The 20,766-nt window shown below is 37.7% G+C and overlaps 1 protein-coding gene across 2 annotated transcripts in view; it reads left to right on the top strand.

The window, feature by feature from the left end:
* HOMER2 (homer scaffold protein 2) overlaps positions 1–20,766 on the top strand; it is a 146,746-nt gene that overhangs the window by 111,256 nt on the left and 14,724 nt on the right. Inside the window, exons 4-6 of one of the 2 annotated variants that reach the window (XM_027851832.1) lie at positions 7,511–7,603; positions 12,045–12,148; positions 14,448–14,604. In XM_027851832.1, coding sequence (XP_027707633.1) covers positions 7,511–7,603; positions 12,045–12,148; positions 14,448–14,604 — 354 coding nt within the window. Of the gene's footprint in view, positions 1–7,510; positions 7,604–12,011; positions 12,149–14,447; positions 14,605–20,766 lie in introns of both variants that reach the window. The other variant, XM_027851831.1, reaches the window with a different exon arrangement.

The following is a 20,766-nucleotide window of genomic DNA, read 5'->3' as shown; positions in this document are numbered from 1 at the left end:
CCAAAAGGGTTGTTCTCTTTCACCATTATTATATTTGGGGGGGGGGGGAGGGGGGAAGGGAGAAAATAGGAGGGGACACTCTTTTTAATGGGAGCCAATAGGAGCAAAGCATTTCTTTTTATTATGGGAGGCGAGATGTATAAATTGTTTCTCTAATGAAAACTCGCTTTCTGTCTGGTTTGTCTTTTCCTCAGCCCAGTTATAGAGTTTGATCACCCATTTCCTTTACAAGTCCGTGGGTGGTTAGGATTGCTGTGTGATTTTAGAAATACTTAAGGCACAGTTGTTCCTTTTGTGCCACTCTGAGGCTGTTAAAGGCCTGAGCTCCTTCATGTCAGCTAATTATTGCTTTCTGGGATTGTCAGCCTTAAACCTATGAAAATTTATCAGTGAATGGTAAATAGTTTATGGTGTGGTGGTTGGGGTTGGGGGGAGGGGAGTTTATTGTAAACATTTTGAACCACAGAGTTGTTGAATAGCTATTTCACAAATCTTTGAAATGTGTTATAGCTCACAAAATGTTGCTTTCTTTATCTTTATAGAAGACAGAGCATGAAGCAGCCATGCTTAACCTAAGCCACAACGTACTTTAAAGATTATTTATCTATTTGTTTATTTTTGATGTGACAGACAGAAGAATATTTTAAAAAGCAGACTGAATTTTCTTCTGAGTGAATTAAATATGTCACACTTGGAGTCAGGGGGATTGACTTAATGAGAATGCTCTTTTAGTTCTGAAATTCCAGGAAGGATTTCAGCTATAACTTGCTCTTCCTTGTTCTTTGGGCTGTTTTGTCTCTCCTTATATGATGTTTTTATCTCATCAATTTTCAAAGTATCCTTTTCATATAACATTTATTTCTCCAAAGATGGAAGAATTTGTCCCTAGAAGCTGTTAAAGTGGCTGGTATTTTCATGCTATCTTGGTGTTCTTTGGCTTTAGGCTAAGCCTGGGACTTCTAGACCCTTTCTATCTAGAAACGGGATAAATGCCAGGGGGATTGGAGGAGGGGGGAGATAGAGAGAGAATATATCCCTTCCAGCTTTGCTTTTTATAGGGCTTGGTTTCATGGAGCTCAGGGTTCTAGGCATTCATGAAGCATATTTCTGGGTCTTTCCCTAGACTGAGTTATCAGAGGGCTGACCATGAAATTTCTAAGGCTTCTAGATAAGACTTTTCCTTTAGTGGCCAGAACTATCTTTTTTTTTTCCTTCCCCATTCTTTGTTCTAAGCCATTAGGGTCTATTTGACTCATTCAACACATTTGACCTGTTCCTGAGCAGGTCAGGTAGAGGTGATCTGTCTTTTATGTCCCAGAGTAGGGTGGGGGTCTTTTCTGTCCCACCACTACCCTCAGCCTACATTTTTATTTTATTTTATTTTATTTTTATTTTTATTAATTTATTTTTAGTTTTCAACATTCACTTCCATAAGCTTTTGAGTTTTAAATTTTCTTCCCCTCCTTTCCCATCTCCCTCCCCAGGATGGCATGAAATGTGATATAGGCTCTACATATACATTTCTATTAAACCTATTTTCACATTAGTCATGTTGTAAAGAAGAATTAGAACCAGTAGGAGGAACCACAAGAAAGAAGAAACAAAACAAAATGGAAGGGGAAAAAAAAGAGCAAATAGCATGCTTTGATCTGCATTCAAACTTCACAGTTCTTTCTCTGGATGTGGATAGCATTTTCCATCATGAGACTTTTGGAGATGTCTTATATCCTTGCATTGCTGAGAACGGCTAAATCTATCAAAGTTAGTCATCGCACAGTATGTCAGCCTACATTTCTAAATTAGCTATATTGTCTTCTTTTAGGATTTATCTAAATTTGCAAGATCTTTCCCTCCACACTTTGATAATGCACTATGCTTGAAATCATTTCCCCAAACTAGTATGTTTTACATTCCAGTAATTTGGCTGTTCTCCACCTTTCCTTGCCCTCTACCTCTGAATGGTCCAGATACTACACCAGTGGTAACCTACTTTAATAAGTTCCAGTAATCAATTGTTCTGTGTTTGGGGAAAGACCAAGTACATACTAGTAAGGTTCTCCTGCCCCTGGAAGCTGTAACAGTATCCCTCCATCCTCCTTACCAGCAAGGCCCTTTCCATTTCAAAGTACATGCTTTAGATAAGAGTGGACACAAAACTCCCTTCTGAGAACTGTGGAATTGTACAAGATTGCCACCAATCATAACACCTGCCAGGGATAATTCAGCTTTGGAGAAATAAGCTTACTGGTAAGTCACTGGGATGTTTCCTTTGGCTAATTGGGGCCTTATTTTTGTGAAGAGGTATCATTCTGGAATATCAAAAAATTAGCAGAGAAATGAGACCCTTTCAGAAAAATAATTTGTTAGAGATTGAAGTGACCTCTTGTTTTCTCATTCTTCTGCTCTCACTTCTCTGTCTCACTTCTCTGGTAGGGATTATTGTGATCATCAGCAAGCATCCAGTGAATGCTTCTCTGCTGGGCACTGGAGGTATAAAAGGAATAGTTTATAGTTAAAGGGATATGTCAGATTCAATGAGGTTTTTCCCCCCAACAAGGATAGCTAAACATTGGAACTTTTTTTTAATGTTGAAATCAAAGGGATTTGAAACTTAAATTTTGCGTGCTTCATAAACATTCATGCATAATACTTGGTTCTAGGAAAAGAGCAGCAACCGAAATTCACAATTGTGATTGGTGTTACTGTACGTTCTGTTCCTTTGCTGTCAGCCTTGCATGTTTCAAATCAAATCAATAAATATTTGTTGAACAGTCATTATGACCAAGGTTCTGGGCAGAGATGTATACTTGAAATATAACTTGGTATAAACTGAGATTGGCTTATAGCAAATAGATAAAAGTTATTGTTTAGATTCCTAGTTGTGTCCATATGTGATATAGTTGTACATGTGTACACGTGCATGTATATGTATGTGCATCTCTGAATTTTCCTTAGAACTACTTATGGTAGTTACTGCAGTGAAGGTGCCTTCATTATCAATTCCTGTGGGTTTAATCATCATCTTTATGCAGATGACTAGCAGATCAGTATATCCAACCTTAGTGTCTCTCCCAAAAGTAGTAATGAATTGTGAATTATTAATTCAGCAAGAACTTATTAAGTGCCTACTTTGTGCCAGGCACTTTGCTTGGCACTACTGAAATAGAAAAAAATTAATAATGCCTGTCTTTTAAGGACCTTAATCTATTGTAGGAAATAAATGTGTGCATGTGTTTGCATGCAAAGTAAATACAAAATAATTTCAGGAGCAGGAAAAACTGGGGGGATTAAGAAAGATCTTCAATAGAATGTAGCATTAAAGTTGAGCTTTGAAGGAAGCTAGTGATTCTTGGGGAAAGAAGGGAACATCTATCTTCCCTTCTTTCTCCCAAAATGAGTGCGTTCCAGGAATGTCAGCTTGGGAAAAGGAATGGACACAGGTGATGGCATTTTTTATTGTTTCATTTAAAAAAAACAAACTGTGATCACATAGTTCATTGAACATAGTGAACATGAATGCAAATTGGTCAAGAAACCCTGTATGGAGCTATCTGCCTCTGGGTATCTTCCTACTTGCCTTTCTGTATGTTTGGAGTGACAAGGGTATTTTTTTTTTTTTCCCAGTCAGAGACAAGGTTTATTAGAACATCCGTCATATTGGGCAGACTCTTAAGGAGTCTGAACATTAGTGAGCTATTGGCTAGATTGTAAGAATCTGAGCAGTGGCTAGATTTTAAGAATTCAAGTCGACAAGGGTGTTCTTAAAAATACCCACAACTATGGAAAGGAATAAAGAAAGGATGTCTGTGTGTCTGTTACTCTATCTCTAGAGCAGAGACTATAACAGATTAAAGCAGGGGAAAATGAGTAAAAGATATTCTTCTCTTCAACTCAACAACTCAGTGGAAGTGACAAGAGTGGCAGCATTGGGATTTGTGATACTATCTTCAAAAATTTTTTTTATCGATATTTTGTTTTTATATCACCTATATTTTCATCTGTATCTCCTCCCCCCAACTCTTTCTTCCCAGAGAGCTATCCCATATGACAAAGAGGTAAAAAAAATTTAAAAAAGAGGAAAAAAAATCAACAAAAGTGCTCAATACATTAAAAAAAAAATCACCATATGCAATGTTCCACACCTTTGGACTGCCTTGCTCCCACTTCTGCCAATATGAGGTCTTCTCATATCTCTTCTTTGAGGCCATGCTTGTGAAACAAAGATGTCAACATCTTCCTGATGATTACGTGTTAGAACACATTGACACGTTGGCTTCCCTCGCAACCTGTGTTCTTGATTCCTCTTCTACGTGGAGTATCGCATGAACTATTCCTTCTCTTATTTTTGTCTTTGCCTTCTCCCTTCCTCCACATTCCTTCCCCTACTCAGGTTTTTCCATGTTTCTGGAGCAAAATCCAGATTTTGGCATACTTTGGGCATAGTCTACCAACTGAAGTCAAAGAACACTGACAGAAACGATGATAAATTTCTGAGGAAACTTTCTCTCAGCTTACTTCCTCTTCTACAGAATGCATTTATGATTCCTGTGTTACTATCACAATGGACCACAGATATTTTCATGTTAATTTACCTGAACTCTTCTATCTCATTTGTACTAAGTTAGTTGATGAAGTGTAAAAGAAAGAACATCGATCATGATTTCAAGTATTTGTGTTAGTGTCTTTTGGGGAAGCTTACTTGCACTAAATCCTGTACACACACTAAAATTAGAAGATTATACATGTGTAGATAGGACATGTAGGCTGTGTTTTTTTCCAAGATCTTCTTGACATTTCCTTGACATCTCTACTTGGATGAACTCACAGTCATCTCAAACTCAACATTTCCAAAACAGAACACATTATCCCCCCCCACACACACACAACCTACCCATTTTTCAAACTTTTCATGTTCAAAATACATCCATTTTTCTAGTCACCCAGGGTTTCATTCTGGGAGATCTTCATTCTAAGTAACTCACTCTCCAATATTCAGTCAGTTGCCAATTCTGGGCAATTCTACCTTTTCGATATCTCTCACATCTGTTCTCTTCTTTCCATTCATACCACAACTACCTAGTTTGTCATTGATTCCCTTGGACTAGTAGCTTCACAACTGCATCCAGTTTGTCAGCATTAATTCATCTTCCACCTAGCTGCCAAATTACCAACTAAAGTCTGCCCATGATACTTCCCTTGCTTAAAAGACTTCAGTGACTCCTTATTGCCATTGTGATCAACTACAAAATCCTTCATTTGGCATCTAGAGTCATCAGCAAACTAGCTTGAGGCTAGCTCCCTCCTATTCTTTAACTACTGGCCAACTTGCTGTCTCCCTGTATAGGATATTGTATTTCCTGTCTCCATCTTATTTTTCACAGCCTGTCTTCCTTGTCTGAGTGTTCTCCCTCCTCACTTCTGTCTCTTGTAACCTCCAGCATCCCCCACAACTCAGCTCAAGTGCCATATCCTCTGAGAAGCTTTTCCTGATGTCCCCATTTGCTAGCTGTCTTTCATTATCTTTCCCAATAGAGAAGTTATCTTAAAAACTAGGTGGTGCAGTGGATTGAGTGCCAGACCCTAAAGTTAGGAGAACCTGAGTTCAAATCTGGCCTCAGGCACTTACTACCTGTGTGACCCTGGGCAAGTCACTTAACCTTATTTGCCTCAGTTTCCTTATCTGTAAAATGAGTTGGAGAAGGAAATGGCAAACCACTGCAGTAATTTTTGCCAAGAAAACCCCAAATGGGGTCACAAAGAGTTGGGCATGACTGAGAAGCGACTCAACAACAATGACAAACATCTTTAAAAACTACCCAATTATTCAGGCTTGGGTTTGCTAAACTCTTTTTACCAGCAACATCTCAACTTCTAATTCCATGTCTCACTTTGAGTCACCAAAGCTACCTTTCTCCAAACACACACAACTTAGTGAACTGTGTGTTTACTCATAAAAACTTGTGTCTTCAGTGAGCATTGAACCAGAGAGAGGTACCCTCTGATCTTTCAGCTAGAAAAAGTTTGGGTTTCTTAAGGTCATTTATATATACCTAGCTTTATTCTGCTGGTGTGGTAGAACATTGGATTTGGAATCAGTTGTCACTCATGTCCGACTCTTCATGACCCCATTTGGGGTTTTCTTGGCTAAGATATTAGAATGCTTTACCACCAGCTAGTAAGTGCCTGAGACCAGATTTGAACTCATGAAGATAAACTTTCCTGACTCCAGGGCCAGGATTCTATCCAATATGCCACCTAGCTACCCCTTGGAATCAGAGTATCTGGTTTCAAGTCCTGGCTTTATATAGTGATCACGTCAATAAAAACACTCCATTCCTTTTAATGAGAAAACAGACAATTGCGTATAATGATCATAATTAGGTCTTTGGCTCTTTTCTGGCCTCTTGCTCAGGAGCTGTTGCTTCGTTTTCAGGCACACTTTTTTTTTTTAAATGGTAGGTTTTATGTTCCTTTGGGTGCTTAAGGTTGTTGGGAGACTTATCTCTTGCTAACTGATGCATATTCTATTTTCCAGTGGCTTCCCCTTCCTTGTCTCTAATCCATTTAGGTCAAGTACCAACTCTTTCCAGTAGATATGGAACACTTCTATCCCAAAGGCAATTTGGGAATGTTTCACTGTGAAAATGCCTATGAAGACTTGGTCTTACCTACTTTATGAATATTTAGCAAAACATTTCTGAAGAGGGAAAATTGAACATTAGTACTGAGAGTTGAGACTGTGGTTTCCCTGCAAAGTAAATTTTGATTCATTTGGTAGTCCTGATATTCTTTTCATGATTGAAGTTAAAGTAATAAAGCAGAATTATAGTTATGTGAATAAAAACAAGAAGTAACTTTTGCTAAAAAACCTTAAAACAGGTAATATTGAAATGTAATTTGGCTTCCACCTGCCTTGTTAATCACTCTACAGGTACCCTAGGCTCTTGGTGTGTTTTCTTTGTCTATCTTTTCAATTCATAAAGTGAGTTTTCCACTTTCCTAATGGTGAAGGTTAGTTTCCAAATGTAATTTAACTAGCACCTAAAACACAGTATTTAATAATGTGAAATGCTAAAAGGACTGTCTTCCTGTACTTCCTCTTTATGTGTATGTTTGTTCTTTGTTCCCTGGGGCACATTGAATTTTTCTGTGTAGTTAGCAAATTATTTTTGCCTTCATCTCAATCAATATCATTTTTAATCATTATATTTTAGTAATAACCTGTGAGTCTTTATTAACTTTCCAGTCTTTCTCCTAGAAGTTAAGGAAGTCATTGCCTGCATGACTCTGTTTTCTAGTATTCATTTGCTAGAAAAAGCATTTGCTAGACTCTTAAGAAACATTTTCCTGACTTTTCTAAAAGTTATCTAAAAAGCTTGCTGTTAATTTCTTTTTTTACACACTTACAGTATTTGCTGATTTGAGAAGGATGCATAATGGTGATGGTGATTCTGAACAGCAGTAATGTTTGGGGCCAGGAATGACTTCAGTAAACATTATTAATGTTCAGTTTGCAGAGAAATTCCAAGAAGTGAAGGAAGCTGCCAAATTAGCTAGAGACAAGTCTCAAGAGAAAATCGAGACCTCAAGCAATCATTCTCAAGTAAGTAATTTATCCATGAAATAAACCTGTATTTCATCAATTATTAGGTTTCATGAATGCTTTGGGCAGAAAAACAAATATTGGCAATGAAGAATTTGGAAAGATTGTTTGCACTTGTTGGCTGTTAGGATTCTCCTGGTGTTCACCAACCTTTTTACAGAACTCCTGAATGTCACAGGAAGCCAAATAGAGTTTTGATGAAAAACTTTTTACTTCAGAGCAGTTGAACTAGGAAAATATCCTTTTCAATGTCCTTTTACTCAGTAATATTCCCTGTGACCACATAGTTTAAGGTGAATAGCAAGTGTCAGGCTGAAAGATGGATTTCAGTTCTATCCTAGTCTCCCTTTGATCAGAGGAGATCTAGCTTTATCATACAAAGAATGGCATATTATTCCAGTAGCGACCTTTTTAAAGTGAATTGACTAAATGCAGTTCCATTTTATTTTAATATGAATTCACAACATCCATATCTATTAGGTACAGTCCTGTATACCAGTAGAGTGGAGAATCTTGCTTCGGGAAAGCTATGCCATCCCAAGTTATACTTTGAGTAGATTCAGGAAAATGCCATCCCTGTTTATGCTTTTAGTAGAAAAATTTATTTCAGAGTTAACATATGACCAATATCCCTTTTATTCAGTAACAATAATGACCCTGTATTTGGTCATGTAGATTTTTGCATATACAATATATATGTTTGTGTATGTGTGTGTGTATACATATATATATACATATATATATCTTACTATAACCAACTATTTTAATTACTAAGACTCTTCCTAGTAATCTCAGTCAAATTATTAAACAGTAAAATGCAACTTAATTGTATTTCCTTACAAAAAGTTATTTCTTGTTTGATGTAATTCTAATCCCTATATTCTTTATAATTCAGCTATATATATTTATTTCATTTTTAGAAGATGTGTTTTAGAAACATGCATTTTATAATTAAAAATACTTTCATGATATTAGTTTTCCAGCTATGAAAGAAAACTGAAAGAGGATGATTTTTTGTTGTTTTAAAGCTGGTAGTTGTAACATCATTAAATGCCTACTCAGGTCCAATAAGCTAATCATCAGTGGAGGGAGGGGGTGTACATTTGCCACCTTGACTAGGTCAGCAGCTATCTCTTCAAATAGCAGACATTAAAATTGTTTGTTCATCAAGAAGAAAGTAAAAACAAGCTTACCTTAAGCATTTTGTATATATTGATTTTAACAAATATTTTCAGCTTTGTAACAATACTTTAAAGCAAAATGTAAGGATTTTTACTAGGTCAACATGAAAAAGTTAAAATAAGTTTCTCACCTAGATCTATGTTTCTGTATCTTTTGAAACAAATTTAGAATTTGCAAAGTGACAATAATTATCTCTTTAGTTGACACAATTTTTATTTATTCATTAAAATATTTATTGAACATCTGTTAGAGCACTGTGCTAGACATTATAGGACAACAGTTCTTAAGCTGGGGTTCATGAATTTGTTTTTAAAAGGATTTTAATAACTGTATTTCAATAACTGGTTTCCTCTATAATCCTGTGTCTTCTACACAGGGGGGGCCATAGGGGTTTATAGGGTTCATCAAGCTGCCAAAGGTGTCCATAGCACACACAAAAAAGAAGCCATGCTACAGAGGAGTCAGAAAGAAATTTAATGTACTGATGGGGTGAAGGGAAGGGATGGTGCCAGTTTCTGGCCTTTATGGGTTTGTATTCTGGCTAAGGATAGAAAATGTAATAGTTTAAAATGTCATGAAATGATTAAGTACCATGATTAATGTTAGAGACAGTTAGTGGTATAGTTCAGAAAGGGGAAGAAATCATTGTGGGTTAGAGCAGTTGAAGAAGAGCTCATTGAGGGGATGAGACTTGAACTAGCCTGTGGGGGATGGATATAGTTTGGTAGATGATGGGGGAAGAGTTATTCTGGGAGTTGTGAATGAACCCAGAATGTTGGGGAGAGATTAATAGATGACACAGGCCTAGGAGAAGGTGAGGCTTCCGCTGAAGGAAACTGGATTAGATAGATAGATTGGCATCAGCCTATGGAGGACTTTAGATTCAAAGTTGAATAGTATGGACTTTATTCTACAGGCCATGGAAAGCTGGTAGAGGTGTCTGAGGATGGCAGTGGCTGGATGAAAGTTGTGCTTTAGGAAAATTAAGCTGGAGGTCTTCATTGTAGAATGTGTTGAAGAAGGAAGGTAGAAAATTAGTTAGGTTATTGCAGTAGTCAAGGCAACAAGATAATGAAAGCCTATGTTTCCACTACTGGTGTCTTAAATCTAAGTAACATGTTAGAATTAACAAAGTGTCTTCACATCCATTACAGGCATACTCAACCAAATATCATTAATTGGTTCTTTGAAAGGGTCACATTATATGAAATAACATTAGAGGGGGCAGTTCCACAGGTACAATATCATATGTGTTATAATGTTGCAGCAGAATTTAGTTATATTAACATCCTTGTTGTAAAATAATCTTAATTATGCCATTATTATACAAGATATTCTTGGATCTCATTTGATTTTCACAACAACCCTGTGGGGTAGGTAGACATACTATTCTGTCCATTTTACAGATCAGGAAACTGAGGCATATACAATTGACTTCTCCATGGCCTCACATCTAGTAAATGATGGAACTGAAATTCAGATTGAGGGTCTTCTCGCTGAGCTAGTGTTTTTGTCATGCTTCTTCCTGACTAGATTAGTGGCGCTGAGAATAGAGAAGAAGACTTGAATGTAAGGAATCCAATAGTATGAAAATCAAGAAAACTTGGTGGCTATGTGATAAGAGAGCATTACCAAAATTATAGTTAGGGGTCAAAAGTGGAAGAAATGGCTAAGGTGAATGAACGGGCCCTCTAAAAGATGGAATGTAGATAGAGAAGAGAGGATGTTTGAGTCTTTAAGATATGCTGACAGAGTGAGGAAAGGAAGAAAAATCATCAAAAGCATTGGAGACTTAGAAGGAAACCCAAGATCTAATACAGTACAATAAAATTCAAGAAGACAGTATAAAGAAGGGTGGTGAAAAGTATCATGTGCTACAGAGAGATCAATCAATCAACAAGAATTTATTAAATGTTTACTGTTTGCCAGGCTCTGTGCTAAGCACTGGGGATAACAAAGAAGTAAAACCAGTCCTTGTTCTCAAAGAGCTTATGTGTAAACATTTATAAATCGGAATATACAAGATAAATACATAGATCAGAAAGAATAAGGGCAGAGGGGCAAGGGCAGGGGGAGACCATTGGGTTTGAAAAGAAAGGTCATTAATGACATTTATCCAAAGGGTGAATTTGGTAGAATTTGTACACTCCATTTAGGTAGCTTTCTCTAAGTTTTCCAAACCTATGAAATTGGACTCCTAGAATAGTCTATGAGCTATGTATAAAAGTTTTCCAATATTGCTTAAAGAGATCATCGCTAATAATTGAACATTATAGTCTCCATTCCATGATAACATCTTTGACTTTTATGTTGTCTAAATTTCAAGTGTTAAAATTCAATTGTCATTTGTAAGTCTACAAATATGAATATTATTGATATCATCTCCTTTTTCTCCACCTTGACTGGGGATGGCACAGACAACATACAGAAGGTCTTTGTTATTTTTCTCTTCTGTTTGTCTGAGTTCAAATATGCAGTGATACTTGAGTTCTTATAATCCCTAGAGAATCAGTCACAGCTGAGAACTGACATCTATAGCACCAAAACTTAGTATTTTTTCCTCTCTTTCTCTTGATGTTGCATGGATATAAGTGGAAACAAAACTATGTTAGTTATCCCTGGCTCTTACTATGTCACTGACCCATCTTTTATTTATTTAATTTTCTTATTGTCTCTGGGTCTTTACATTTCTTCTACATACTTTATTACTTGTGGCATAATATTTCATTAATATGCCATAGTTTGTTAGCCATTCTCTAATCTTTGGGTTTATGTTGTGTTTCTAGTTCATCATTATCAATTATTATTAGCAATAATTAATAATTATTACTCTAACCATTATATAATTTATATCATGTCATTTATAATAACAATGCTTTTAATTTGCTGCTTTTCAGGGGGTGAGGGAAGTCTGGAAACTAAAGGAAGCTTGTTAAAATGGTGTATAAAGTTGGAGGAAATAGGTAGTTATTGAAGGACTGATGAATCCTCCTATGAGTTAAAGGCCTGTGCTTTAGTGCACAAACTTTGACATCTTTTATGACTCTTGAAGGGGTGGTTGTCCCCTGTGTTCCCAAGAAGCAAAATGTTCCACTCTTTCTTTGTCTATGTACATGAGCACCTGTATGCACGTGTGTATGACTTGTTTTCCATATCTCTCATTTCCACATGTGGGAAGAAGAGTGATTTAGTTTAGTTTAGGCGATTTCTATGACCCCTGTTATAGGAATCAGGATGTGAAACCCCATCTTCTACTCAGGCATCAAGTGTGAATGGGACAGATGATGAAAAGGCATCTCATGGCCCTGCAGAAGCACATCTGAAATCGGAGAATGAGAAGCTGAAACTGGCCCTTACACAGAGGTAATGAGGATTTCACATCCAAATTATTTCTCCCCACTGTTTAATTTCTCCTTGGTGGTATTCCCATTCTTTTCACTGGGTAAGAGGATGTTTCACTAAGTTGACCATTAAAGAAAGACACCTGAATATGACACCTAGAGGTAGCTTTTATGTGAACTGGAGGAGGATGCTACACAGAAAGCCATGGCATTTTTCTTGCTCCCGCACTGGCTCTCTGCCCACACATAATCAGAGAAATTCTAACTGAAGCTAACACATTTTCTTTTAGAGGAGGAAGTTAAGGACTTTGCTTTCTCTTTTTAGGGAAGGAAGTTAAATATAAGCATTCTTCCATTGAAGGAGGCAGCTAAGAAATGCATCTATCCAGCCGCTATAATTTAACTAGATTAACTCAACCCCAGGAGTCTGACCCAATGTGGAATGTCTTTGTAATTTTATAATTTTTCAGACAGGCCTATCTTATTTCGGATTCTGGACTGACTTGATTTGCATTGTACAGTGGTCCTTATTAGGCATAAAGAAGTTCTCAGGATTTTTTTTTTCTAGTCCTTTTGGACTGCTGAAATAGAAAGATTTCCCACCTGAAATTAATCTTGCTCCAACACTCTAGATTAATGAGGAAGTGAATGAATGATGTGAATGAACTTTAAGCCATTTCTTCAAATCAGCTTGACTTCTTTGATATCAGCCTTAAAATTATCAACTTAAATGAGTTTTGAGCATTCTTAATGTGTGGTCTTTGAAGTTTAAGGTGCATGGCTTTATGTCAAGTTCATAGAGCCTTGAGGCTAACTGTTAAATATCACAAGAAAAAGGGTTACAAAATTGTATGAATATGGTTAGGTTAATTGATATTAACACATAGAAAACAGATTGAGGTCAGTAGCTAGTGCTACCAGTGAGTATCTGTCAGGTTGGTGACCCAACTTTCCAGAAATCTTACAATTAAGTTTTACTGTGAAACTCCTTCCAGCTGTGATTGGAGATTACCTGAAGTGTTGAAGACTTAAAGGTTTGGAATAAAGAAAATAACTTGAGGGTTGTAAAGGAATGATGACTGCTAGTATGAAACTCACTTTCTTTAAACCCCAGTGAACACATTGATGTGGTAAAAATATTTTCATCTCCATGGCAAGGCTTTGGATTTTCATAACTAAGGGTTTTTTGTTTTTTGGTGTTTTGTTTTGTTTTGTTTTTGGTTACTTAAATGAATGCTCAAAGACTCCATTGAAAAAAGAAAACAACTCATGGAAAATCAAATGATTGAGGTCTCCACTAGATGAGGGTCTCCATTTTGGCCACAGAACATGTACTGGATAAAACTCATGTTGGGTCTTCTTAGTCTAAGGAACTTTCTCTTCCATTTATGCCAAAGACATTTCTAGGAAGAGGAAGCTAAAAGGGATCATCTCGGCCCTCAAATCTTCAATTCACTTTAGCACCTGAGGGGTATGTTTTCTAGCCAGGGTATTGTTTTTTCCTTAAAATTGTTTTCTTATGATGCTGGTTTATTGTGGGAGCCCTATCATAGAAGCCTTTCAAGGCTTTGAAGACTTCACTGAAGACTTTCCTTTCCTTCAGGTCTCAGGATCTAGTTAGGAATTGCCAACAGCAGATGCCTGTGTTGTGGGATCAATAAGGGCATAGGAAGAATGGTATAGGAATAGGAATAGAGGACCTGTTTATTTTATATATATCTATATAGATATATATAGATATATATAGATATAGATAGATATAGATATATAGATATATCTATATATGGCAATTGGGGTTAAGTGACTTGCCCAGAGTCACACAGCTAGTGAATGTTATATGTCTGAGGCCGGATTTAAACTCAGGTCCTCCTGACAACAGGGCTGCCACCTAGCTACCCCTAGAGGACCTGTTTGTCAGTCTCTAACATATAGTGTAGTCTTGGACTATTATTTTGTCCCTTAATTAAGAATTTAAAAAGGGTGAGGCTGGGAGCAACCAAATGATAGCAGGATTTACAATTTTTAATTAATCATAAAATTATTTATTTTTGCTATAGGAAGAATTAGATTGGCATTTGATATAGACCAGTCAATAATATTGGTTATTTTTAATGGAACTTATACAATATTGGAGATAATGATTGTCTCCATAGAAAAATGGGCTTTAAATTAAATAGGGAGGGGAGATGTGTGGATTCTAAAATACAGAGATGTTGACTTCTACTCTGTATTGTGGTACAGATGTGACAGGGCCAGAATCTCTCATGGGAGGCTAAGTTCTATGGTATTGAATCTAACCTTCATGCCTATCATCACAACAGTGCCTCTAACGTGAAGAAATGGGAGATCGAGCTGCAAACTCTGAGAGAAAGCAATGCAAGATTGACAGCAGCACTTCAAGAATCCGCTGCCAGTGTAGATCAGTGGAAAAAGCAGTTTTCTATTTGCAGAGATGAGAATGATCGACTCAGGAATAAGGTAAGTCAGACTGCCTAGGCTGCTTGGAATTGGGTGGGAGTTTATGTAGTTGAATGGGGTGCTTGGCTTGCTGTATGCTGGGCACAGGCTATCTAGATGAAAGATATGGGCCAATGAGAGATGGGGAAAGGAAGAAGAAAGAAAATAGGATTACAAAGCTATAGGCCAAGGGCCAAGGGCCTTTGTCTTCTTCCCTCTGGCTAGAGGGAAAGTACTTTTGTCCCCTTTGCCCACTTTCTTTCGCTGGACTGTTTTCCCTTCCTTCTTTTTCTTTACCTTATAAGCCATAATGTATGTTTTTTTTTAACTGCATATATTAAATTATTTAATGTTCTCAGTTTAGAAAGAAAATTATTTGAATGTGTAATCCATGATCTAAACCCTCATAGGTTCAAATTCTAGAGATTTTTATTGGTAAACAATATCTGTTTGCTTTGTCCTCCCTTCAGTTGGAAAAGCAGAAACTTTAGAAATTAACTTGGGTCTAGACATTTTAATAATGCCAACAAACCCAAGTGTTGAATAGCTCTGAAACAGTAAAGCATTTAATCAAGACCAAAATGAGTAGTAAAGTAAGAGAAAAGCAATAGCATCCACTGAAACATTTCTTTCCTTCACTTCCACATCCCTTCCTCCAAAAGAAGTTTGGACTTTAAGTTCTGGCCCAAACTCAGGACTCTGATAGGAAAGACATAGGCAAAGTCTCAGCAGCCTTATCATATTCCTGAATGTGTCTTGGTTTGCTTTTCTTCAAACATTCCACACAAATACCAGTCATAATTGAAGTATGTCAGTTTTTGTACAGCCTGGATGTCTCATCTTTTTGTTTGTGGGGATTTAGGGATACTCCAGGTCAGGGGTAGGGAACCTTCAGCCTCAAGGCCACATGTGACCTTCTAAGTCCTTGGATGCTGCCTTTTGATTGAGTCCAAGTTTTATAGAACAAATCCTTTTATTAAGGGGCCACAGGTGGCCTTGAGGCCACAGGTTCCCCACCCCTGTAGAGAATTGAATAACCTCCTGGAAGAGATTCATAACTGTTTGAGAGTTTGGCTTGATCACATACAGAGGAAAGATGAAATGAGTAAAGACTGTCCATTCTCCACATTGGGCCATACATTTGGATAAACAACCAATAGAACTTGTCTGTCAGTATATACACCTGGGATAGAAAGAGATGGCCAATGAAGTGGGCCCAGAATTAAATGGAAGGAAGCTGGAGGGCTAGATGGTCTTCAGAAAATTGCCAATGTGCTTTATTCAATCAATGAAGCATTTATTAAGCTCCTACTACCCCTAGCTTCTCCTGGAAGGAAAGGCCATCTTTTTAATACCAGTATTTTATCAGTGTTTCCATATGGCAGCAAGATATGGAATACAACAGTCTCTGACAAATTGAAAATGAATGTCACACAAAGGACAATGGAGGGATGCATGGTTGATGTGAGTAGGCAACATAATCAATAAGGAACTTTGAAGAACAGGAGTGAAAGATGTCATCAGGGGAAAGGATGATAGGAAGAAAAGATAGACTGGTCATGTGGCCAGGGATGACTGGTAGAAATCCTGAGTGCTCCATTGGTATCTTTGGGATGTCAGGAGAAATTGAGATTGATTTTAAACCCATTGAGTGTGCCCTATGGGGAATGCAGACAAGAGGTGCACAGGATGCGCAGATAAGGATCAGTTGTGATCTGTATCACCTGAAGAAATGTCCAAATTGATGAGATCCCGGTTAGCTCTGAATATTTGAGAATCCTCTAGGTGAGCAATGATTCTATCTTCTTGTGGCAAGCATTCCCTCCCTGCTGAGATAATATGTGACTCATTGCTTGACAAAGGCTCTGCAGAGGGGATGCTTGTCATTTGACTACTTTAGACAAGTAACTTCTATCCAATCTAGTGGTGATTTGGTATTAATAACCTTTTTCCTGCACATCTCAGATTCCTTTCAGCCATCTTCTCATCCCCTTACCCTCTCATAGGCATCACCAAGGTTTCTTTCTTGTGGCTTTCTTCATGCTCTTCTAGTATTTTTTTCCAGCTTTGATGAGTATCCTGTTAGATCACCACTTCCAAGCAGTTTATGTCACCAATGCTTTTTCTTTGAATCTGAATTTCTTTTTCTTCTTCTCTGAAAGGTAGTGATGGCCTCAGAAACCTTTTGAGACCTGCACTCAAATGGCTATGATCCTATGAAATTGATAAAAGCTATGTAATAGTAATAATAGCCAGCTTTATTTGTCACTTTAAAGTTTACAGAACATTTTACAAATGTTATTTCATTTTTTCCTCAACAACCCTCTGAGGTAGGTGCTATTATTATTCCCATTTTATAGATGAGGAAACTGAGGCAGAGTAACTAGAATCACATAGTTATAATGTGTCTGAGGCTAGATTTGAACTCAGGTCTTCTTGATTCTGAGTCCAGTGTTTTATTTACTGTACCACCTAGCTGTCTTGAATATTTTTATTTTTAATATTATATTTTCCTTATATTGTACAGGTTTAACACTGAGAACCATTGGCTGCCTACAAAACAGTCAAAGGGGCTTGAATTCATTGCATGTTCCACTGATCTACTTTAGTACTGTTACTTCAAGTCTGAGGGTCTTCGGGTGTAGACTTTAATCTTCCTCTCATTCTTCCACACTGGCACTGTGAGTAAGGCATCTGGGCTTTGGGACTTTGTGATGGTGATTCAGAGCCATTTTCTTAAACTGAGACGTTACCTGTATTGGCCCACTCCTGAGGAAATCTGTGTTGGGAGGACTTTTTTTTTTTTTAGCTTGTACATATTTTCAGCATCCATAAATTTTTCCTTTATCTTCCAAATCAACAAGATTCATTCAAAGTAGCTAGGGGAGGCTATTCTTACTACTCACAGTGGCCACAGATGCACTAGTACCATGTCATCATACCCAGTCCCTGTTGTCACTTTTTATGTCACCCACAGGCCCCACACTCCCAATGACAGACATCTGGAGTCACCACTCAAATCTTAGCCTTTTCTTTTCCTATGGGGAATTTGATGGTAACTTCACATAAGTATCCTCAGAACTCTTAAGGCCACCAAATTGGCTGTCCAGCACCCACAAACATATGAATATTGTGACCTTGAAGTATTCTTTCATATTTAACTTGCATGTGATATCAAGAACAAATTCCTTCAGGCTCTTGTAGGTGTTTTGTTCTTCAGTTGTTTTTTAGTTGTGTCCGACTCTTTGTGACCCCGTTGGAGTGATTTGCCATTTCCTTCTCCAGCTCATTTTACAGATGAGGAAACTGAAACAAATGGGGTTAAGTGACTTGCCCAGGGTCACTCAGCTCGTAAGTGTCTGAGACCAGATTTCAGCTCTGGAAAATGAGTCTTCCTGATTCCAGGCTTGGCACTTTATCCACTGTGCCACCTAGCTGCCTATTTTTCTCAATCAATCCCGTATCACTTTTGTATCATGTCTGTGTCATGTTCTAGCCAAAGTGAAGCTTTCCTCTTCACATAATTATTTATATCACCCTGAGAATAACCTTAAATGTCCATAATACTCTTCTTTTCTTTCCCTGTTGTTCTATTTGAATGCTCCATGGTAAGATGCAGTTTGATAGAAAACCCATGATCTCTTGAAATGTAGTAGCATAGAATCATATAATATTGTTCTTAAATTGGAAAGAGAAAAAAGGAATAAGGTCTGTATTCTGTTTGAGGATCTCGGGTATGTGTGTGTTTCAGCCTTTGGAAAAAACAAGTCCGTAAAATTAAATTTGATGAGATCACCCACTACAATTGTAATTCATCTTATTTATATTTTGAATTTCTACTAGTGCCTCATACACAATAGACACTTATTAAATGATGCATTTAAAAAAAAAGTATTGAAGTATTGGTTTAATTGTTTCTGCTTTAATTCTATTACCTCCAGGATCAAATGGAAAATCCTGTTTGGCCTTTAAAGCTCTTCACAACCGGTCCCCTTCATACTTATCAAGTCTTCTTACACTTTGATCCTTCCCTTTCCCACCTACTCAATGATTCAACCACCCCGGCCATCCAGTAAACTCCATCCTCTGAATCAGTGCCTGTCCCTCTTCTGGATTGCTCTCCTCCTCCTTTCTGCCTCTTGACTTCCCTGGGTTCCTTCAAGACTTTGTTCAATTCCTACCTTCTGGAGGAGGCTTTTCGCAGTCCCTTTGTCTCCCTTTACCCAGTGCCTTCTCTCTGAGAATACTTTCCTTTTCCCTTGCATCCATCTTGTATTCACACAGTTGTGTATATGTTGTTTCTCTCTTTAGATGGTGAGCTCCTTGAGGGCAGGGACTGTCTTTTGCCTTTTCTTGTGTCCCCAGAATGCTTAGCACAGTGACTCACACAGAACAAGCACCTGTTGATTGCAAAAAGAGACCTCACCTTTTTGTTCATCAGGTGAAGTAATCATATCTGACAGCTCAGCACTTGTATTTTTAAGCTAATTTCATAAGAGGTCCAAACCGGAAAGTGGGGTTATAAAGTAGAAAGAATGTAGGCTTTGGAGTCCGAGGACCGGGGTTCAAGTCCTGACTCTGCCACTCCTACTTCTGTGATTCTGGGCAAGTCCCTTAACCATTGTGGCTTTTTGATGCCTCCTCTGTAAAATGAAGAAGTTGGCCTAGAAGACTTCTTTCTAGTCCTTTCTAGTTCTAGAATTTATAATCTTGTAATCCTAGGACTTCCATTTTATGATTGAAATTAAATTGGAGACTGTGTCACCAAGAAGACTTCTCCCATTATGAAAGTTCTATACTGACTTTTAAAAAAATATTTATCGTGCCTTGCCTTGACATTTCTGAAGCATACGCAGACTATTACTTGTAACATTCTGTTCTACTTCTTAGCCCTCTTAGTGTTAGGTTAATGGAATGAAACTATTTTGTACATCTGTTGAATTACTTAGTTTTCCATTTTGTATTTAAGGTGGTTTTCTCTGGAATTGATATGGCCTCTAAAAAAAAGTTACTTTGTTTATCTGGGCCTCGGTTTCCTCTCCTATAAAATGTATTGGATTAGATGAGATCTAAGATCCTTCCAGCTCTAAAGCTGGGATTCCATGATCCCTGTGATCCTTTACAGAAAACAACTTTTCACATTAGCATGGTTGTGCACCAAAAAGCCATCTATGCCATCCTCTGCCTATTTTGGTTCCTAGAGAGAACTCTTAGAAGAATTTTAAGCAAGTGATCCCTTTGAAAAAAGAAAAGAGAAGAAAAACAACAAAGAAATGCTTTTTTTTTTTTTTTTTGGTTAGGCAATTGGGGTTAAGTGACTTGCCCAGGGTCACACAGCTAGTAAGTGTCAAGTGTTTGGTCTGAGGCCGGATTTGAACTCGGGTCCTCCTGACTTCAGGGCCGGTGCTCTATCTACTGCGCCACCTAGCTGCCCCAAGAAATGCCTTTAATTGGAAAAAAAGCAGCCACAGAAGCTCATGTCACTGATGTGAAGAAATGTTATATGATGATAATCATTTGTATTTTGGCTGATGTCGTATAGAAAGAGTGACAGAATAGGAAGAAAGCAACAAGACCATAACCAAACTAGGGGTCTTGGGGGCATTCTTCCATTTGGTTCACAACCTTAGTGTTATCCTGCACTCTTCCCCCTCCCTGACTCTATCTAGACCAGGGGTGGGGAAACTGTGGCCTTCTAGGTCCTTGGGTGTGGCCTTTTGACTGAGTCCAAGTTTTACAGAACAAATCCTTTGATTAAGGGAATTTGTTCTGTGAAGTTTGGATTCAGTCAAAGGGCTGCACTTGAGGACCTAGAGAGCCACATATAGCCTCAAGACCTCAGGTTCCCCAACCCTGATTCTAGACTATCAGTTGTTAACTCTTTTTCTTTCTACCTCCACAATATCTCTCAGTCTGACACCACTTCTCTGCTAACGAGCATTATCTTGGTTCAAACCCTCATCACCTCTCACCTATGTGGCTGCCATTGCCTCCTAAAGAGAGGTATCATGGTACACTGGAAAGAGCCCTGGATCTGGAGTCAGAGAACTTGAGTTCTCTGGGTCATGTGATAAATAAGATGGAAGACTAGACCTTTTCTCTTATCCTTTCAACCTCTCAAACCTCTCCAAAACAGAAATTTCATCTGTCCCCATGATTTAGGACACTTGGAATCCAAAAGAA

The sequence above is a fragment of the Vombatus ursinus genome, unplaced genomic scaffold (assembly GCF_900497805.2).
Source record: "Vombatus ursinus unplaced genomic scaffold, bare-nosed wombat genome assembly UNPS02009205.1, whole genome shotgun sequence".
Lineage (NCBI taxonomy): Eukaryota > Metazoa > Chordata > Mammalia > Diprotodontia > Vombatidae > Vombatus > Vombatus ursinus.
This window is presented reverse-complemented; position numbering and strand designations above follow the sequence as displayed.